Below are 16,563 nucleotides of genomic sequence, written 5' to 3' on the forward strand. Positions count from 1 at the left end.
TTTCATCTTTCTTCACGGCCAAGACAGTCTGTATTCTTCAAATACATCAAAAGAAAAACTTCCAGTTATTACTGAAACCCTCGATAAATTTTGTTAAAAGTATTGTTTTTTACAATGAAAGAAAAATAAAGAAGAGACAAAAAGCTGAAAAGAGAAGGTGGCGAAGAGTGTTCTGACTTGTCACGGCCAAAACCTTACAAACATTAGATTTGTGGTTCCATATGATGACGTTGCCCAGTCACGCCTCCACGTGCACATTATTGATAATTCCACTCCCCCTACTCTATTTATTTAGTTATAAAGCAAAGTCTATTTTTCTTGCTTACTTCTCGAGTCCATATAGGATCGAAATTTGTTCAAAACAAGATTAGAGCTCGTCTCACATTACAACTAATCTTTTATGATCGGGAAGTTACGCACATTCAAATCTGTACTGAACTTTTGATACCATTTTTATGATAGATTTTGACTCTTTCAACATTTATGAAACACCAGTTTTTAACACCAAAAATGTATATAAAACTTTTTTTTTTAACATAATAGGTTATGGGCAGTAAAAAAATACTGTTTTAGACTGCGAAGTACATGTAACAACGCCAGTAAAATATCAACCCTTAGGCCTTAGTTGGATGCAAATACATTTTTTTTTTCAAATGGATGCAAATACATGTTAAGCTTATTTCAAAAAGGGCGGAAAAACTAATTAACAATTAGTTTTTTTTCCACTGCCAACAGTTAATTAGCATGGATGGTGTTTAACAAGTTAATTATTGATAGTATTGCATTTTTATCTTTAAACCCCAACTCGGTATTAATCGAGAACCGCGAGAGAAGTAGAACCAGGAGTTAGAGTAAATACGAAGGTAGCATCATCCACCGAGATATAGCCACGTGTTGATTTTACAAACAAAAAATCAAATCCAACCGTAGGATTAGGGCAGCCAAGAGTACTGTACCCTCAACTCAACTGCCAAAACAAATCTCTCGTCTCGTGCCCGCTTTTTAAATACCACGAAAGCTTCACAATAACTTCCCCACTTTCTCACATTCTTTCTCTCTCTCTCTCTCTCTGTCTAAAAATGGACAAAAGTAAAACGTTTGGAGGTCAATGGAGGTTCAATCCTGCGTTTAAACCACCTGAAACGCCATTAGACTCTATGGAATTTTTATCACGCACGTGGAGTGCTTCCGCAACTGAAGTTTCCCGAGCCGTCGTCGCTTCTCCGACTTCTCAACCGCCACAAATGCGTTTCTCGGAGATCCAAGGCGTTTCTGACGTCACTTTGGTGCCGGAAGATGAAGAGAACGGCATCGTTTCTGGAAACACGTTCTCTTTCGCTTCCTCTGAGACTTCTTTGATGGTCATGGAACGTATCATGGCTCAGTCTGTAAGTAACCAACCACAACCGACGTCGTATCGAAATTCTTAGATTACTTTTTTTGCTGTGAAAAATTACAAATCTTTCTAACAAATACTGCCGCGCGAATAACTTTATGCGTCTACGTTAAGATGGTGTAAATCAGAAACTTCCATCCCTTTTTCTCTTTAGTCATTTTTTGTAAAATGAGATTTTTGAAATTTAAATAATAAGTGTTTGTTGCTAAAAAATAATATAGTGTTTTTTTTCTTGTGACAGCCGGAGATTTCTTCACCGCGGACCTCGGGGAGACTTTCACATAGCTCTTTCACTGATAGTCCTCCCATATCTCCCTCGGAGATTAATGACTTTAAGGTTAGTTAAATTCTTGAACCGGTTTTTAGAAATACTAAATCCGAATATAAATTTCAATGGAATGAGGATTTTATTCTGTGTCAAAATGAAACTACTCTTTAATAAGCAGCAATTGCTACAATTCAATCAATTTCTTTTCTTTTTTTCTGAATATATGATTTGCTAATTGGTGGACTAGTGTGTTAACACTAGGATTAGGTAGGTTAAATATGTGTCATAGATCGAAAATTTGGGTCTAGATTGTAAATTGATAAAACACGTTGACAAAACGAAAAAGGCTGAAGTGTTAGGAGAAGCAGCCGTAGACGTAGAGTAAGAAAAAGCAGAGGGAACACAAGACGCAGGCTTTCTCTTCGTCCCAAGCTTTTTCTCTGTCAATTACTACTAGTTGAGCAGTATTATTGTCCCTGTTATTAAAGTCTTTTAATGATATTTATTGTATTTCTGTTTTAATATTTTTATAATAAAAATATTTTTTTGAAGACAACGAGTTCGATTTTGTATTTAGTTCTTCAATATGATTCTTTAGCATTTATAACGGCCTATTTTCCACATTTCGTTTTCATTTATGAAAAAAAGGTTAAACTACAACAGGAAAATTTCTTATTTTTTGTCGACCAGGGAAATTATATTTAAGAGCGTACGTTTGTGTATTTAATTAAATAAAATGATTGATTATTTGTATGATATATGACCCCTATGTTCACAGCGGTCAATTTCCCACAGCCTTTTATTAAAGAAAATAACTGAAATTAATTCTTTTTCCATAATGATCCAAATTTATTATAATTTTTCTAGAGCAAAATATTGAAATTATCAATGTCAAAATATTGGTCCAGCAATTCTATCGTGTGAGCCCATCCTTTAATGGGCACGTACGTGGTCCATCGGCCGTCTCTGGTGTGGCTGGAGGATCAAAAACTGTCGGCCGGTGGTTGAAGGACCGGAGGGAAAAGAAAAGAGAAGAGACGCGTGCACAAAACGCACAGCTCCACGCGGCTGTATCTGTAGCTGGCGTGGCCGCCGCGATAGCTGCTATCGCTGTAGCGACCGCCTCTCAGTCGAGTTCCGGAAGTGACGAGCAAGTTGCTAAAACTGACTCCGCCGTGGCTTCAGCCGCTACTTTGGTGGCGGCACAGTGTGTGGAAGCAGCAGAGATTATGGGAGCTGATCGCGAGCACTTAGCTTCGGTTGTTAGTTCTGCGGTTAACGTTCGTTCTGCCGGAGATATTATGACGTTGACCGCCGCCGCGGCTACAGGTAGAGTTCTTCCTTTGTACTTAAACAAATTTATGCCACTTAAAAAAAACTTGGTTTAATGTGCGTAGCGTTGAGAGGGGCTGCGACGTTGAAGGCGAGGGCACTGAAGGAGGTATGGAACATTGCAGCGGTGATTCCGGTGGATAAGGGAATACCAAAAAGCCGTGTAGGCGGTGGTGGTGGTTACCGAAGCGATTTAGCTCCTGAAGATAACTTTCTTGGGATTTGTAGTAGAGAATTGCTGGCTAAAGGTTGCGAGTTGCTTAAACGTACCCGCAAAGGTTGGTGCATTCGTTCATGTCATTAAATCTTTACAATTTATTTTATAGTACGTAGTTCTTGAATACACAAATGTTCGTCTTATATTGTTTTGTAGGCGATCTTCATTGGAAAGTTGTTTCGGTCTACATTAATAGAACAAATCAGGTAAAAAAAACCGATGGATAAAAAAAAAAAAAGGAATTATACTGTAAAGCATACACCAATGTCATACACCAATGTTTTACTGTTTAAAGTGCATTTTTTTATTTATTGCGCAGGTAACGTTGAAGATGAAGAGCAAACATGTCGCTGGGACCCTTACAAAGAAGAAAAAGAGTGAGTGAAACACTGATGCTTTGCTTATCTCTTACTCTTGCTTTCATTTTAGTTCGAAGGCATTAGATCAAAAGGTCAAAAAGGTACTATTGGATCGTAAAGTTAAAGAACGATCTAAGACACTATTGCTTTGGAATAATCTTTTGCAGTTTCAGACCCTATAGATCGTAAAGTTAAAGAACGATCTAAAGTTAGTCTAATGATAGTCTAAATGATAAATTAATCAGTTTCGAATACTTCTCTCTTTCTTTATTTCTTTCTTTCAATAAAAAAACGAAAAAAAAAGTTTGTAGTAGTCTAATGATAATTCTATTAGACATGTCTTCTGGAGAATAGTCTTGAATTTGGTCTGAACAAATATTATTTTATAAGTTTCTGATATTGTTCTTGATTATGATCTATATAGATGTGGTGGTGGAATTGGTCAAGGGATTACCGGCATGGCCTGGCCGCGAACTGCTTGATGATGGAGAGGATTTGAGGTACTTCGGGCTAAAGACGTTGGAGAAAAGAGTGATTGAATTCGAGTGCAAAAACCAAAGAGAGTATGATCTTTGGACACAAGGTGTTTCCATGCTTCTCTCCGTTGCTTCTGATAGAAGGCATAAATGTTGAAAAAGAATGGGGCAGATTGGTGTTCTCTCTATTTCTTGGGGGTGTTTCTTTTTCTTTCTAAAATAGGATTAAACCGTCTAAACTTAAGGTAAGAACCTTTTTTGAACAAATTTAATGTAAGATCTTTGTTTAAAAGATAATGTCAATTACGTAATTTTCTCGATTCGTAAACTATGGGGGTTACAGTGATCGGGAAAGCAGATGGGCGTAGGGGATTTTGTTGCTTCTTCTGGGGCGATTTCAGTATAGAAAAGAAAATGTGTGCGCTTTGTTTGAGGTTTTCAAAAGTTTATTCTTGGTCTCGTGAATGTAATCTGGTTAATTCCATGAGCAAATAGGTAACTAAATATATTATACATTATATTTATATACATTTTATGTAAGTACAAACCAACCGTTATATTGTTTGGCTCATGTTCACAACAGAATTATCTTTATATTTTCTTAACATTTAATGTATTTTTATGAGATTTAATAAAATTATATCTAAAACCACATTTAAACTCTATGAAACATATTTTATATATGAACTAAATAATATAATAAAACTAATTTAAATATCTAATTTCAAGAAGTTAATTAATGTATATACACAATTTTTAAAAAAATTCATATTTTAGAAAAATATACATCTTAAAAAAGAAAAAAATAAAAAAAAAATTGTAAATTAATAACTTTATAAATCAACAAAATACTGAAGTGCCAACATTATTAATTTATAAAAAAATTCCGTATTACAAACTGAAAGCTAATTTCGTTGAATCAGTTCTTAAATATTTTAAAGTTAGTGTAGATAAATGAAAAGTCCAATGAATTTTTTTCCTATGGTATTTCTTTGGGATTCCTAAAAGAGAGATTCATTCAGATATTTTTCTAAAACCATGAGATATTATGCATTTAAACAGTTATCGTTTTTAGAAGATAATATCTAGGTAGGTAATTCAGAACAAAATCTAAAGACTGGCACGTATATAAATAAGTACTCTCCTATGCTCTTAGATTCATATTCCTTCACACCAATCTTTTATCCAAACAGCTAGATAGATAAAAATGAATAATTGTCCTTTTGTTTTTCTTTTAACTGTCGTTTTGTTTGTTGGATTGAACGAAGCTGTGTGTCATAAAAATACTCTAGCATTTGAAAACAGCCTAACTAAGAGTCATAGCACTCTCGAAGTCCACTGCAAATCTAGAGACAACGATTTAGGCGTCCACCTTGTAAAATTCAATGATCCTGCATACACTTTTAGGTTCGGCGACAATGTATTCATAAGGACAAAATGGGATTGTGATCTACGACAAGGGCCTAACATGGAGTATTTTCAAAGCTTTAGAGCCTATAATGGAGGATTCATTCGTAAATGCAATGAAACGGACACATGGATTTCTAAAGAAGACGGGATTTACTTGTCGACAAATGGTAAACCAGAAGAAAAGGGATATGATTGGACTAAAAAATAAAAATAATACTTCTTCCGTTTCTAAAAGATCTATGTTGTGAAAAAAAAATTGTTTCAAAAAAATACATTTTTTATTTTTTCAATATATGATTTTATGAAAAATTATAAGTTTAAAAAAAAATTAATGGTGTTTATTGAATTTCTATTGAATAAAAATTATTAAAATTATTGTTCAAAAAAAATATATATATTTAATAAATTTTCTTAATATATATGAAAAGTCTAGAATATGCATTTAAAAAAAACAGAGGGAGTAGCTAGTAAGCTGATCGTTAATTTCGTTTAATGTATTAAAAATCATCTTTCGATTTGGGATACGAAAATTAATAAAATATGTCTTCTTTTGAGATTTATTGGATAATGTACAACCATGTCCTGGATTTAAAAAGAGAAAACCACCGTATAACTCTGAACTTTCATAAAAAGAGACTACTTATTTGGCACTTTGCATCTATATGATACACGAAAATACAGAGGTTCAAATACAAAATAAAGATGGTTAAAAATACAATATAAATCTAATTTGAGCTATGAACTCAAGTACATAATAACAACTGTATTAAAATGTATATTCACATTTGATAAAATGTAGCTATCAAAAAATAAAAAAGATGTAGTTTCCAAATTTCAAACTATTAATAGAGTATTTTTCAAATTATCCCTATTATTAAATTGAAGAAAGGTGAATACATGTAGTAGTCTTCCATATTTTTTATGGTTGCCAGTAATTTCATTTAAGGACAAACCATGTATCTGATCGACTGATTCATATCCGTGTTAGCTAACACCAATAAAAGTGATTTTACTCTTTTAAAAAAGCGATTTGTTTTATTTTCCATCTGGAAACAAAACAAACAAAATGCTTGCGTTTTCCTTACACTCCTCACTGTCTTTCATCGACCAAAACTATAACTTTATCTTGAGAACTACATTTTCGTTTTGCAATTTAAGAGAATACAGAAAATAAAGACATCCCCTTTTGACATCATTTGATGTCTTCAGCAAATATGACATCGAAGATGTGTTGCACTGCACAACAGATATAAGCTAAATGTAACATTCATTTCTTCATAACGCAAACAAAACAATGGAAGAGGAATGATACTAACCTTCATTATTCAGGATATTTGGCTGATCAACCACGAGGTATTGTAGCGCTACAAGATCGCCAGGACTATAGAAACAGTGAATACAGGAGAGCAATTCTTATACAATATTATATAAACTTGTCAAAGTTTTGAACAAGGATGTATATATCTTTCAGTACCTTGGTTTCAGTGCAAGACATGAAAGTGCCGAAAGAATCGACATTTTAAGATGGTATCTGCAGAATTTCCAAAAGCACAAAAAAAAAAATCAGCGAACGATGATTGCAACTAAAGTAGATTACGTTTGCTTACTCAGACTGATGCATCTCATAAAGAAGAGAAAGTCCCTTCAAACAATCAGCAATGCAAGGTTTTACTCCAATTCGTTCCTCTATTCTCCTCTTGGTCTGTTCCATTTTGAGTAGCTGCGACCCTTCTCGACGAAGCTTCTCAAATGTCAAAACGCATCCTCGGAACTCCTCCCTTCCATCATCATCACCGTAAAATGTAACATGTCAACGATCTTTTACTTGCTACTAGAACAATCTTAAAACAGCAACGTCCTAACAAAACAAAAAAAAACACTTACAAATCGTTTCTCATAGAAAGCAGAGTAGTCTCCAGTTGATCCATCTGTTTCTGCAGAAGAGCGTCTTCAATCCCCTTCACGCATCTCAAAGCTCCATAGCTCCCAGGATTTTGAATGGCCTACTCACAACACCAGAAGAAAAGAAGAAAAAAAATCACGCATACAGTATTCGAAACTTTGGCTGACAAACTCAATAGTTCCAGCTACCTCTAATCTCTGGATGATAGAAGAAGCTTTACTGAAGCGGGAAACCCATCCAACTTGAAGCGCCTCCCACTTGTTCATCTCCTCTTTCGCTTTTCTGAACTTCTGCTGCCATTTCCTTATTACTGCCTCCATTCAGAAGACTCTTAAAAGAATTGTAATCTTCCAGCAGCAACCTAGAAAGGGACAAGTATGCCTTTGTTCTTAAGCCACAAGTTATCAAGTGTTCTCTATTACAAATTATCAGACTAAAGTTGGAGAAAGATGTGATCCAGTAAGTGAAGTTTTCACATATACAAAGACTTTTTCAGTTTCCCTGTGAACATGAAGATCAAAAGTGCCACCCATTTCTTCGCCAGAATCTGCGAGCGTTGTCTTTAATACGAGCCTCTTTGATCTTCAGAAACAGCTTATAAGCCATTTCCGTTTTGTTTGAAGCCATGAGTTTATTGCTAAGCCTACTATAAACAAGGCGGTTTGGGCAAAACCCTTTGCGCATGGCTTCTTCCATCACAAGCACAGCATTCTCTAGATGCCCAATGTTACAGAGCCCGTCCACGATATACTCGTAGACTTCCACATCAGAAGTATATCCACACTCTTGCATTTCGTCCCACACGTTCAGCAGTACCCCACATTTCCCAAATCTTGATAGCCGCTTGAGCAACAGCTTATATGCGCTCTCCGATATCCTACACCCAGCTTTTCTCGCTTTCTGATAGATAACCATCGCAGCGTGTGGTGGACCATAGCTGCAAAGCGGCTTGATGAAAGAGGTTACCAGTCCTGTGGTGGGAACAATCCTTCTTGACAACATCTCTTCATATATCTCAAGCGCATCTGCAACTTTACGGCCTTTGATGAGCCCGGAAACAAGCTTGGAATAGGTCTCCAAGTCAGGTTCACACTCCTCATCGAGCATCTTTCGGTAGTACCTCACAGCTTCATCAAAATCTCGAGCGAAAATGAAATTACAGATCATAGCGTTGTAAACCTTTGCGTCAGGAACACAACCCTTGTGCTTCATATCATCAAAGATCTCAACAGAATCATTAACACGGCCAGCTCTCCCCAACCCTTCGATAAGGTAGCTGAAAGACAAACAGTCGTGACCAAACCCACCTTCCACCATCTCCTTCATAACCTTCTCCATCTCTTCAACCTCACCTAGCTTCGACCACCCACCAAGCATAACGTTATAAGTACAACTATCAAAAGAAATCTCACCCTTCTTCGCATTAAACACCGAGTTAGCAGCAAACACATGTGAACGCTCGCAGAGACAACACAACAGTGAATTAAAAGACTCAGTACCACACTCCACCCCAAAATCTTGGCTTTCCTCAAACAACTGTATCGCTCTACGCACGTAATGACCCCTAGCAAAGCTATCCATAGCAATGGTTAAGCACTTCAGATCAGAATCAACCATTCCCCGTAAAACATCCATCATAAAAGAGAAAAACTTTCTCCTTCCCAACGCTCTTAGAATCACGTAGTAGCTATCAACATCCTTAGACACTCCAGGCTCTCGAACCGCCCAGTTGAAGAACGTAACCATTGCTTCACCACTCAAGTTCCCACCATCCACAACGTTAGCCACAGTTTCGATACTCAAATCAACGCCGAGACTACTCAAAGCCTTGCGTATCGCAGATTTACCCTTCAGTTTCTGAAGAAACACACCTCTGAGTCTCTCCTCAGGCGATAAAAACGAATCAACAACGGCTAATTGATTCTTTAAACAAGTGGTATCTTCCTTGGCCGTTGTGGTTTTAGATGAAATCGGAAGTAGTGAAGATAGTTCAGCTAGGACATAGCTCTCATCCACAACAGTATGACTCAATGATGAAGGAAGATCTGTGCAAACTGTGCGATTGAATAGCGCACGCGAAGCTATATGACCACGATGAACAAGACGCAAAGCTAGGTTCCAACCTCTAGACATTATCAAGAAAAGAATACAAAAACTGAGTTGTTAAAGAGTGAACTTACGAGGCAATATCGAAGAAAGCTTTGCTTGGGAGGAAGAATCAATCAATGGAGAGGAAGAAGGTAGTGAGAATCTGAATCGGTTAAGCTAGGGTTTAACAATTCGAATTTCGGTTTATTCCGACCTTTCGTCCCGGTTAAGTAAAGGTTTAATAATCCGGCCCGGTTAAGGCAAATCAGAATATTTCAACCCGGTCAATTTATGGTTGTCAGATCGAACTTTGGCTTCGGTTCGACAGATTATTACAAGGTTCAGAGAAAAAGTTTAATTATTGATTTGGTGGGTTGAGCCAGGCCCGTGCAATAGTGCAACGCATGGGAGACTCGTGAAAGCCCAGACAGCAAGCTATCTTAATGGACTTTCTCCCTAAAAAAATAGAGTTAATATCGAGTGGGCCGATGGCCCACATATCAGATATTAAACTGATAAGAACAGATACTACACTTGATCTTAGCCAAAAGGCCGAGAAAGGTATGAATTTTGCGTCGGGCCTGGACTTCTATTTTATACAGAGAAGCTTACGACCAACCATCTTTAGCTAACCGATGTGGGACTCTAGAAAGCAGGTTCCTTTAAAAACCAGTCTTCTTAAAAAGGATAAAGCTTTTGCAACTGCTGTTTAGTAGAACCAGAGACCTTAAGAAAAAACATAATGCATTAAACGTTATCATCGAAACCTGAGCTAAAACACACAACTCTAGAAATAAGGAACCCTAAGCCGAACCAACTTATTTACAAACATTAGCAGCAGACCTAAAGCAGAACTAGGATAGGAACATAACAAACGAAACTACTTGTCTTTCATTTAGCAGTAAAACATGACTCTCTTCACATTCTCCTTCAAAGCAGGTAACGGCTTCACACCGCCACCAACAACACCATGATCTCCTACAGTTGTTGTCTTCGTATTCTTTTTACCCGGCGATCCGTTATCTTGCATGATCTCCGGTTCCATGTAGAAACGTGCTCGGAATGCTGCAAGATGTGCATAATACGCCGGAGGAACTACACAACAACAACAACATATTATAGAGTTCTTCTCACTTGAGGGTTTCAAAGAAGAATGAACAAACGTTGTTACACTTACCTACAGAGACCGATCGAGTGCATCGAGCATAGGTATAACAGAGATTATTAGTCAGAGATTGAATACCATCCGCTGTGAAATTGTTCTCATCCCAAAGAACATGGTAATGAGCAGGCCTGCTTGTTCCCTAAATCATATATACAATTAAACACAGAATAAGTTTCATTTTCTTTAGATATTTAAACACACAAAAATGTCCATACTATTATTATTAGCTAATCTTGTTCGTACCTGTATACCAGCGTGGCTACAAAGGTAGAAGTCGAATTCAGTTGGATGACATATCTTAGTGTCAACTACCGTACCTGCAAATAAACTGTTAGTGAGGTAGTTATATGTTATGATGATGATCTTTTCTTTCAAACCCGAGTTTACCAGGTAAGATGTTTCCGCTTCGGTCAGTACTGCTTTTGTCTCGGTGATTATTAGCAAACAAACGGGTGTGGTGCCTCTTCTGTACCACGATGAATGTCACAGGTGGCTGATAATTCGGTTCAAGCGACGCACATGCCTGAACACACAAAACGTTTTTGCTGTAAACATAAGACCAAGAAGATCTCTCAAGTAACACAACAACAAAAACAAAGAAGTTAGTTATATACTACCTTACGAATTGCATCCAACTCGTAGAGTAAAACTTGGTAGAATTGTCCTTCACTTACTCCATCACTGCAAAAGCAAAATACCAATGAGAGAACACGTTGCGAGTTTTCTATTACTAAAATGAGTAAATGAGAAACCGACCGGTAAAAGATGATTCGAAGCGGTTTCTGCCCTGTTGCTTTCCTGAATGAGATCAGAAGGTCCCTGTCAAAAAGAAAAGCAAACTTGTGAATCAAATTAAACCCAAAAAAAACTGAAAATATCCCGGTTTGTTTATTTTACCTGATCATGCCGCCACTAACAGTGCCACGTACAGGATCCTGCCATGTTTTATACAAATCTTGTATAAGTTCTTGCCTGTGAGCTTGTGCACAAACCAAACCAGCATACTTTGTCACTTCAGGCCAGTCTTGCGAAGCAACAACCTAATAAAGAAAAACAAAACGATGTTCAGCTACTTTTTTGATATAGAAGTGTGTAATTGATTGAGTTGTGTTGTAAAAGAGCTTTACAGCAGCGATTGAAGGGCTTGACTCTTCCCCGTTCTCTGGGTGAGTCACGTCTGCGCCAAATATAATTGTCGGTATGTCGCTAACCAGTGGAATCCTACAGCTTATGGCATCTAACAGAACTGTGTTCCTTCCTCCCATCTGAAAACAACGTAAGAAAGATCAGTTTTGAGATTCATAACGCTGAAAAAACAACTCAACATTTTTCAATTCTGTGGTGATAAGAATTCACCTTAACATTGATTTTAAGGGATACATTAGCCAGATACTGTTTGCTAATCTTGAACACATGTTTTGTGAGACAACACTGAGATATCAAACCAAGCTCGGTTTCACAGATTCTCTTAAGATCCCCTGAGATTTACCCCAAAACAAAAAAAAGCATTTCGTTTTCATTTTAATCATACTCAAAAAAGACGAAAATGGTTGAAGTTTTAAGGATGTAGAGATATGATGATAATACCGTAGAGTGAACCGTTGTTATCAGGTAAAATGGCCAAGAGAAGCTCTAACTCTTTGCCTTTGGTTTTGTTCATAGCAGTGTGATAAACATGCTTTAGAGCTTTCTCAACTTGATCAGGCCTCGCGCTGTATATTGGTATCACAGGCTCCGGATTAAACTCCTAGAATAAAACAAACGAAAACAAAATGTGTTATGATAAGAAAAAAAAATTCCCAGTTAAAAAGCAGCAACAAACAAATAGACAAGAGTGTTATATTATTACCATGCCAGAGACTTCACACATCTGACCAAGCTCATTACAAAACCCACGAGCAACATTTTCTTGAACACTGCGTGAGAAGTTAACACAGGCCCATCTGCTCACCGTCATCCCATTGATCATCTTCTTATTCATCATATTCCATTGACCCACTTGCGGAAGGCAATCCTTTTCTTTCCCATTCTCATGATACTTAAGCTGTGGTAGTAAGCAAAGATTAGCATAACAGTATCATAGCTTGAGAACAATTCCATATATTTATTTGGTAAGTAGTGTTGGTATTTTACCCATGGAGCTGGAAGGATCCTAGCTTCAACAGAAGCTAGCTTTTCGCTTATATTCATACCAAACTCCTTAGCATATGGATCTTGATCATACGCGTTGTGTTGCACCGTCTTCAATACATTACCCAAAACCAAAGATTAATCCTAACAAAAAACAAAAAAAAAAAAGATAGAAAGATTGATTACCTTTAAAATGTCGTTTTCTCTGTCCCTTGGCCTCTGGCATGTAACTTTCAAAAGAGCAGTAATCTGCTTCTCGTTCAACCTTTTTGTGTACCGTTGTCCCTCCACGATTTTGCATGCCTCCATTGGCAAATAGCTCGCCTTCTTCTGGTTTCCCACTTGAAGACACGGCAAATGCGTGTGCTGGATCGTGAACCCATACATCTCTTGAAAATACTCAATAACCGACTTCATCGTAGCGTTCTCATCAACTGGAAACATGAGCTCCCTTGTCGGTTGAGTCGTTAAACCCGCAACACGGTATTTCCTTCTCACGTTTGCTCTATGAGTGACCTCTACTTTCACTCCCCTGAGACCCTTTTTGATCTGTTACAATCACCAAATATTAAGAAAACAGGACTTGATACTATGTGATGTGATGAAGAGCATTGTACCTTAATACGATCAGAGTCAGATAATGGCTTTGACAAGACATCTTTCCCGAGAAGCTGTGCTACAAACTCTATCACAGGAAGAGGCTCGATAAAAGCAGCTGAAGCCATGTCTACAAAAGTAAAAAAAGAGAGAACATTAATGAAGGTGACTGTACATAAGTACAATACAGTAAACAAAATCTCTTTAAAGTTAGTTAAAACTTTATTTACCGATGTTAAGAGATAAACCCATTTGTGTAGGTCGAATACTCTGGTAAAACCCACACCATGACTGTAACCCTTCACCAAGTCGCTGCGGTGTTCTAATATCAGGCGAGAAGAACGATCTTCCGACAGGACAGAACCTCTTAACAGACAGCTCCCTGAGTACAATGTCGAGAATCTGCAACGCCTCTTGCGGTCCATCCGCGCGTTTACCAGCTAGGAACTCGCCTAAGTGATGCATATTGGCCCGTGCCACAAACTTGATAGCCACCTTATACGATCTCTCCCTTCTACCAAAATACAAAAATATTCAAATAAAAACAATATCACTCGAGTAAGTGAAGAAGAAAAACTCTTACCTAGGGCCATTGATGATACCATCGTCTTCATCGAAGATCTTAACAGCGAACTCTTTCCAAGTGAAAGGAAGCTCTCCGGCGGTGTAAAGACTTTTCCGGCCGTCGTAAGCAGGAAGTCTCGACCCGAGTTCAGACTCTTTGTATAGTCTCACTAACTCAGCAATGATGGCTCTGTTCACACTTTTTGATGACACTTCAGGAGTTATTGTAACCTGCAAAGGTTAAAGGACACATAAACAATATTTAATAAGATAAGGGACCTGTTGCATTATTAGACTAAAGTTTGAAGCTTTTTTTTTTTTTTAATTTTCTCATTACAGAACATTAAATATGAAGACTTACATCGTAGTGACTCAGATCTTTGGTCGGTAAGTCAGCGAGGAAATGGTTAGCTTTGACGATGCATTTAGTTCCAAGCTGTCCGAACCCAGGTCTCGGCGCAAAGTTTGAGTTTTTACTCGACCCACGAACACCCATTTGCATCTGATGGTTCACGGCGACTATCTCGGTGCCGGAGACGGCGGCGACGGGAGCAGCGTTCTGAGGCGGCGGTTTGCGAGGACGGGAGCTAGGCCTCATACAGACATCTCCTTGGTCTGATTTTCGACCACCGCGGTTTCTCCTCCGGCTACGGTTCTTGGACGGAGGAGAAGGTGAAGAAGCTTGGCTCGGAGTAGGAGGGGCTTTAGCGTTTTGCACGGCTTTGGGGAGATGCTTGGGTTTGATGAGTAAATGAGTCTCTGAGGTTTCTTTCATTGGCCTAATCGGCATTCTTTCTTCTCTCTTCCGGTTTCCACTACAAAAGGAATGAATGAAACAAAAAACTGATCTCTTCTTGTCTTTATCCAACCTGCAAAATCATGAGTAAGAAAGAAAACAAATTTAAATCGAAAAACCCATTTGTCAGATTGCATTAAATACAGAAAATATCCAGAAACCATGATGGTGTTTTATAGGTTAAAAATTACAATCAAAACTTTGAAAAAAAAATAAACAGTAATAAGTAAATTAAAAAAAATATATAACTTTTTAGTCACAGTTTACATGTTTCAGTTGTTGTTTGATGCTATTATTACAAAGTTTGAAAGAAGAAGTAAAAAAAATGTAACCTGCACATACACAGACACAGGGCCTATAGTTCTTCTCTCAAGAGAGAGACAAGAAACCAGTGAAGAGACCAAGAAACAAAAACCCAGAAGATTTTTTTTTTATTGCTGTTCCATTAAGACAAAAGATTGAAGCTTTAAAGAGAAGATTGGGAGTACCCAGAAGACAAAACCGGAGGAAGCTTTAAGCTTTTGTCTCTATTCGAAACCGGAAAATGAGATCCCGGAGCAAAATATGGATGACCCCAAACAGATAACTACAAAGCCAAGAGGGAAACAAAAATCGTAGCTTTTTTTTTTTATTTTTGTTGTTGCTGTGAATTGTTGAGAGAGGGAGAGAGAGAGCAAGTGAACAAAGGGAAGGAATAAACATCGAAAAGAGCAGTGGAAATATCAATATCTCCCCCAAGAGAATTTTTATTTTTTATAAAATAAAACATAACTTTGAATTAATTGCTACGGAGAGAAAATGACCCGTCCGCTAATATTAATGAAAAACAAAAACAGTAAAATAAACATATAAAGCAGAGAAACACTCACCAACCAATGAAAAGATTGCTGCTTCAGAAGATTGAGTGACGCAAAAGATTATAGCTTTCCTATCAATGTGTAGAAAAAATTCTGAGAAGAAGACGAAGGAGAAGGGAGTGTGTAATGAATGATGATGTCGATGAAGGAGGAGAGGAGGAAGATAAAAGGATGAGATTGTGATGTAGAAATTGAAAAAGAAGCTCTTTTTATTATTTTTGCTCTTCTTTAAAGACGCATGCAAAAGAGGTTTGCTTTTGGGGCTTTGGTGTCTTTAAAATCACGTGTAAAGCTTTCTCTCTTCCAGCCTCTCTCTCTCTCTCATCAGTCTTTCTTCACTCTTCACTTTTTTTGTTTCCTTTTCCTTTCACTTTCTTAATAATTAATCTTTTTAAGAAAAAAGTGTATTTCTATGTTTATACACTTTTCCTAATTATTTTCGTTTAAGTACAAATTTCTTCTTTTTACTTAGCACAAATGTATTTAATTTTGGCCGCAGCATTTAGTTAATTATGGACGTTAGTGATCAATTACACACTTTTTGTATTATACTATTATCCAGTGTGATTCCCACAGTGTTTATTAAAACCTTCAAAATTGGGTTTTAGTTAATAGAGAAAACGACTTGAGCATGCCCACTTTACATGATTACATCCTTTTACTATTTTGTGACCATTTGTACATATTTATTGAATTAGATTTTCTTGGATATGTTTAGACAGATTTCATATGTGTCAGCTTATTGCAGCTCTGCTTAAGCTTTCATGGCCACTTTCTTTCTTTGTGGTCCGTTAGTACCACCACTAACGCAATGTACATAAAGATGTATAATAATTTATATGTAGATAGGGAGATAAAAGATTTAATGTCTACATTTTGAAAATAATAAAAGCAAATGATAACACACACGGAAGAAGGAATAATTCGAACTTGCAGTCTCTTCTCTTTTCTTTCTGCTGAGTGCTGACCCCATTTCATGACTCTACACCCTCTCTCCCTTTGTTT

General features: G+C 37.2%; 4 protein-coding genes and 1 non-coding gene across 8 annotated transcripts; 1 reads left to right on the top strand and 4 right to left on the bottom strand.

Moving 5' to 3' along the window:
- The first annotated feature begins 991 nt into the window (after positions 1-991).
- On the top strand, positions 992-4,368 carry LOC106411001 (VAN3-binding protein). The gene is made up of 7 exons (XM_013851662.3): positions 992-1,388; positions 1,638-1,733; positions 2,573-2,993; positions 3,062-3,274; positions 3,370-3,419; positions 3,533-3,590; positions 3,997-4,368. Exons 1-7 carry the CDS (start codon positions 1,080-1,082, stop codon positions 4,203-4,205), a joined length of 1,356 nt encoding a protein of 451 aa, XP_013707116.1. The 5' UTR covers positions 992-1,079; the 3' UTR covers positions 4,206-4,368.
- A 2,079-nt stretch (positions 4,369-6,447) lies between these two features.
- On the bottom strand, positions 6,448-7,722 carry LOC106407196 (uncharacterized protein At5g43822). Its single transcript, XM_013848015.3, has 6 exons — positions 7,550-7,722; positions 7,343-7,461; positions 7,066-7,236; positions 6,933-6,989; positions 6,775-6,839; positions 6,448-6,694 (listed from the first exon to the last, which is right to left on the bottom strand). The coding sequence occupies exons 1-6, from the start codon at positions 7,679-7,681 to the stop codon at positions 6,651-6,653; spliced, it is 588 nt and encodes a 195-aa protein (XP_013703469.2). The 5' UTR covers positions 7,682-7,722; the 3' UTR covers positions 6,448-6,650.
- A 155-nt stretch (positions 7,723-7,877) lies between these two features.
- LOC106407195 (putative pentatricopeptide repeat-containing protein At5g43820) lies at positions 7,878-9,534 on the bottom strand. Its single transcript, XM_013848014.3, has one exon. It carries the CDS (start codon positions 9,492-9,494, stop codon positions 7,878-7,880), a length of 1,617 nt encoding a protein of 538 aa, XP_013703468.1. The 5' UTR covers positions 9,495-9,534.
- A 284-nt stretch (positions 9,535-9,818) lies between these two features.
- On the bottom strand, positions 9,819-10,014 carry LOC125576008. The gene has a single exon (XR_007314545.1). It is a non-coding gene; the product is annotated as a U2 spliceosomal RNA (small nuclear RNA).
- A 162-nt stretch (positions 10,015-10,176) lies between these two features.
- LOC106410685 (protein argonaute 10) lies at positions 10,177-15,805 on the bottom strand. 4 transcript variants are annotated; one of them, XM_013851236.3, is made up of 18 exons: positions 15,034-15,398; positions 14,267-14,774; positions 13,925-14,136; positions 13,572-13,855; positions 13,362-13,471; positions 12,931-13,293; positions 12,748-12,855; positions 12,464-12,658; positions 12,202-12,361; positions 11,971-12,092; positions 11,742-11,879; positions 11,512-11,654; positions 11,371-11,433; positions 11,232-11,295; positions 11,002-11,137; positions 10,858-10,931; positions 10,627-10,753; positions 10,177-10,544 (listed from the first exon to the last, which is right to left on the bottom strand). In XM_013851236.3, exons 1-18 carry the CDS (start codon positions 15,039-15,041, stop codon positions 10,345-10,347), a joined length of 3,015 nt encoding a protein of 1,004 aa, XP_013706690.2. In that variant the 5' UTR covers positions 15,042-15,398; the 3' UTR covers positions 10,177-10,344. The 4 variants fall into 4 exon arrangements, with proteins under 4 accessions (XP_013706690.2, XP_013706691.2, XP_013706692.2 ...); XM_013851237.3 differs by lacking the exon at positions 15,034-15,398 and adding an exon at positions 15,571-15,805 and having other exon boundaries at positions 11,232-11,433; XM_013851238.3 differs by having other exon boundaries at positions 11,232-11,433; positions 15,190-15,427.
- Positions 15,806-16,563: the final 758 nt, after the last annotated feature.

Source organism: Brassica napus, chromosome A6 (assembly GCF_020379485.1).
Source record: "Brassica napus cultivar Da-Ae chromosome A6, Da-Ae, whole genome shotgun sequence".
NCBI lineage: Eukaryota > Viridiplantae > Streptophyta > Magnoliopsida > Brassicales > Brassicaceae > Brassica > Brassica napus.

Bases quoted from the DNA above. Each gene is read 5' to 3' on its own strand.
- LOC106411001 (XM_013851662.3), top strand. From the start codon at position 1,080: ATGGACAAAAGTAAAACGTTTGGAGGTCAATGGAGGTTCAATCCTGCG. The intron at 1,734-2,572 runs GTTAGTTAAATT...ATATTGGTCCAG, and splicing joins CGGAGATTAATGACTTTAAG to CAATTCTATCGTGTGAGCCC. The intron at 3,275-3,369 runs GTTGGTGCATTC...ATTGTTTTGTAG, and splicing joins GCTTAAACGTACCCGCAAAG to GCGATCTTCATTGGAAAGTT.
- LOC106407196 (XM_013848015.3), bottom strand. From the start codon at position 7,681: ATGGAGGCAGTAATAAGGAAATGGCAGCAGAAGTTCAGAAAAGCGAAA. The intron at 7,237-7,342 runs GTAAGTGTTTTT...TGATGATGGAAG, and splicing joins CTTTCTATGAGAAACGATTT to GGAGGAGTTCCGAGGATGCG. The intron at 6,990-7,065 runs GTAAGCAAACGT...GAAATTCTGCAG, and splicing joins TATGAGATGCATCAGTCTGA to ATACCATCTTAAAATGTCGA.
- LOC106407195 (XM_013848014.3), bottom strand. From the start codon at position 9,494: ATGTCTAGAGGTTGGAACCTAGCTTTGCGTCTTGTTCATCGTGGTCAT.
- LOC106410685 (XM_013851235.3), bottom strand. The intron at 10,754-10,857 runs GTACGAACAAGA...TATATGATTTAG, and splicing joins GTAGCCACGCTGGTATACAG to GGAACAAGCAGGCCTGCTCA. The intron at 10,545-10,626 runs GTAAGTGTAACA...GTTGTTGTGTAG, and splicing joins CACTCGATCGGTCTCTGTAG to TTCCTCCGGCGTATTATGCA.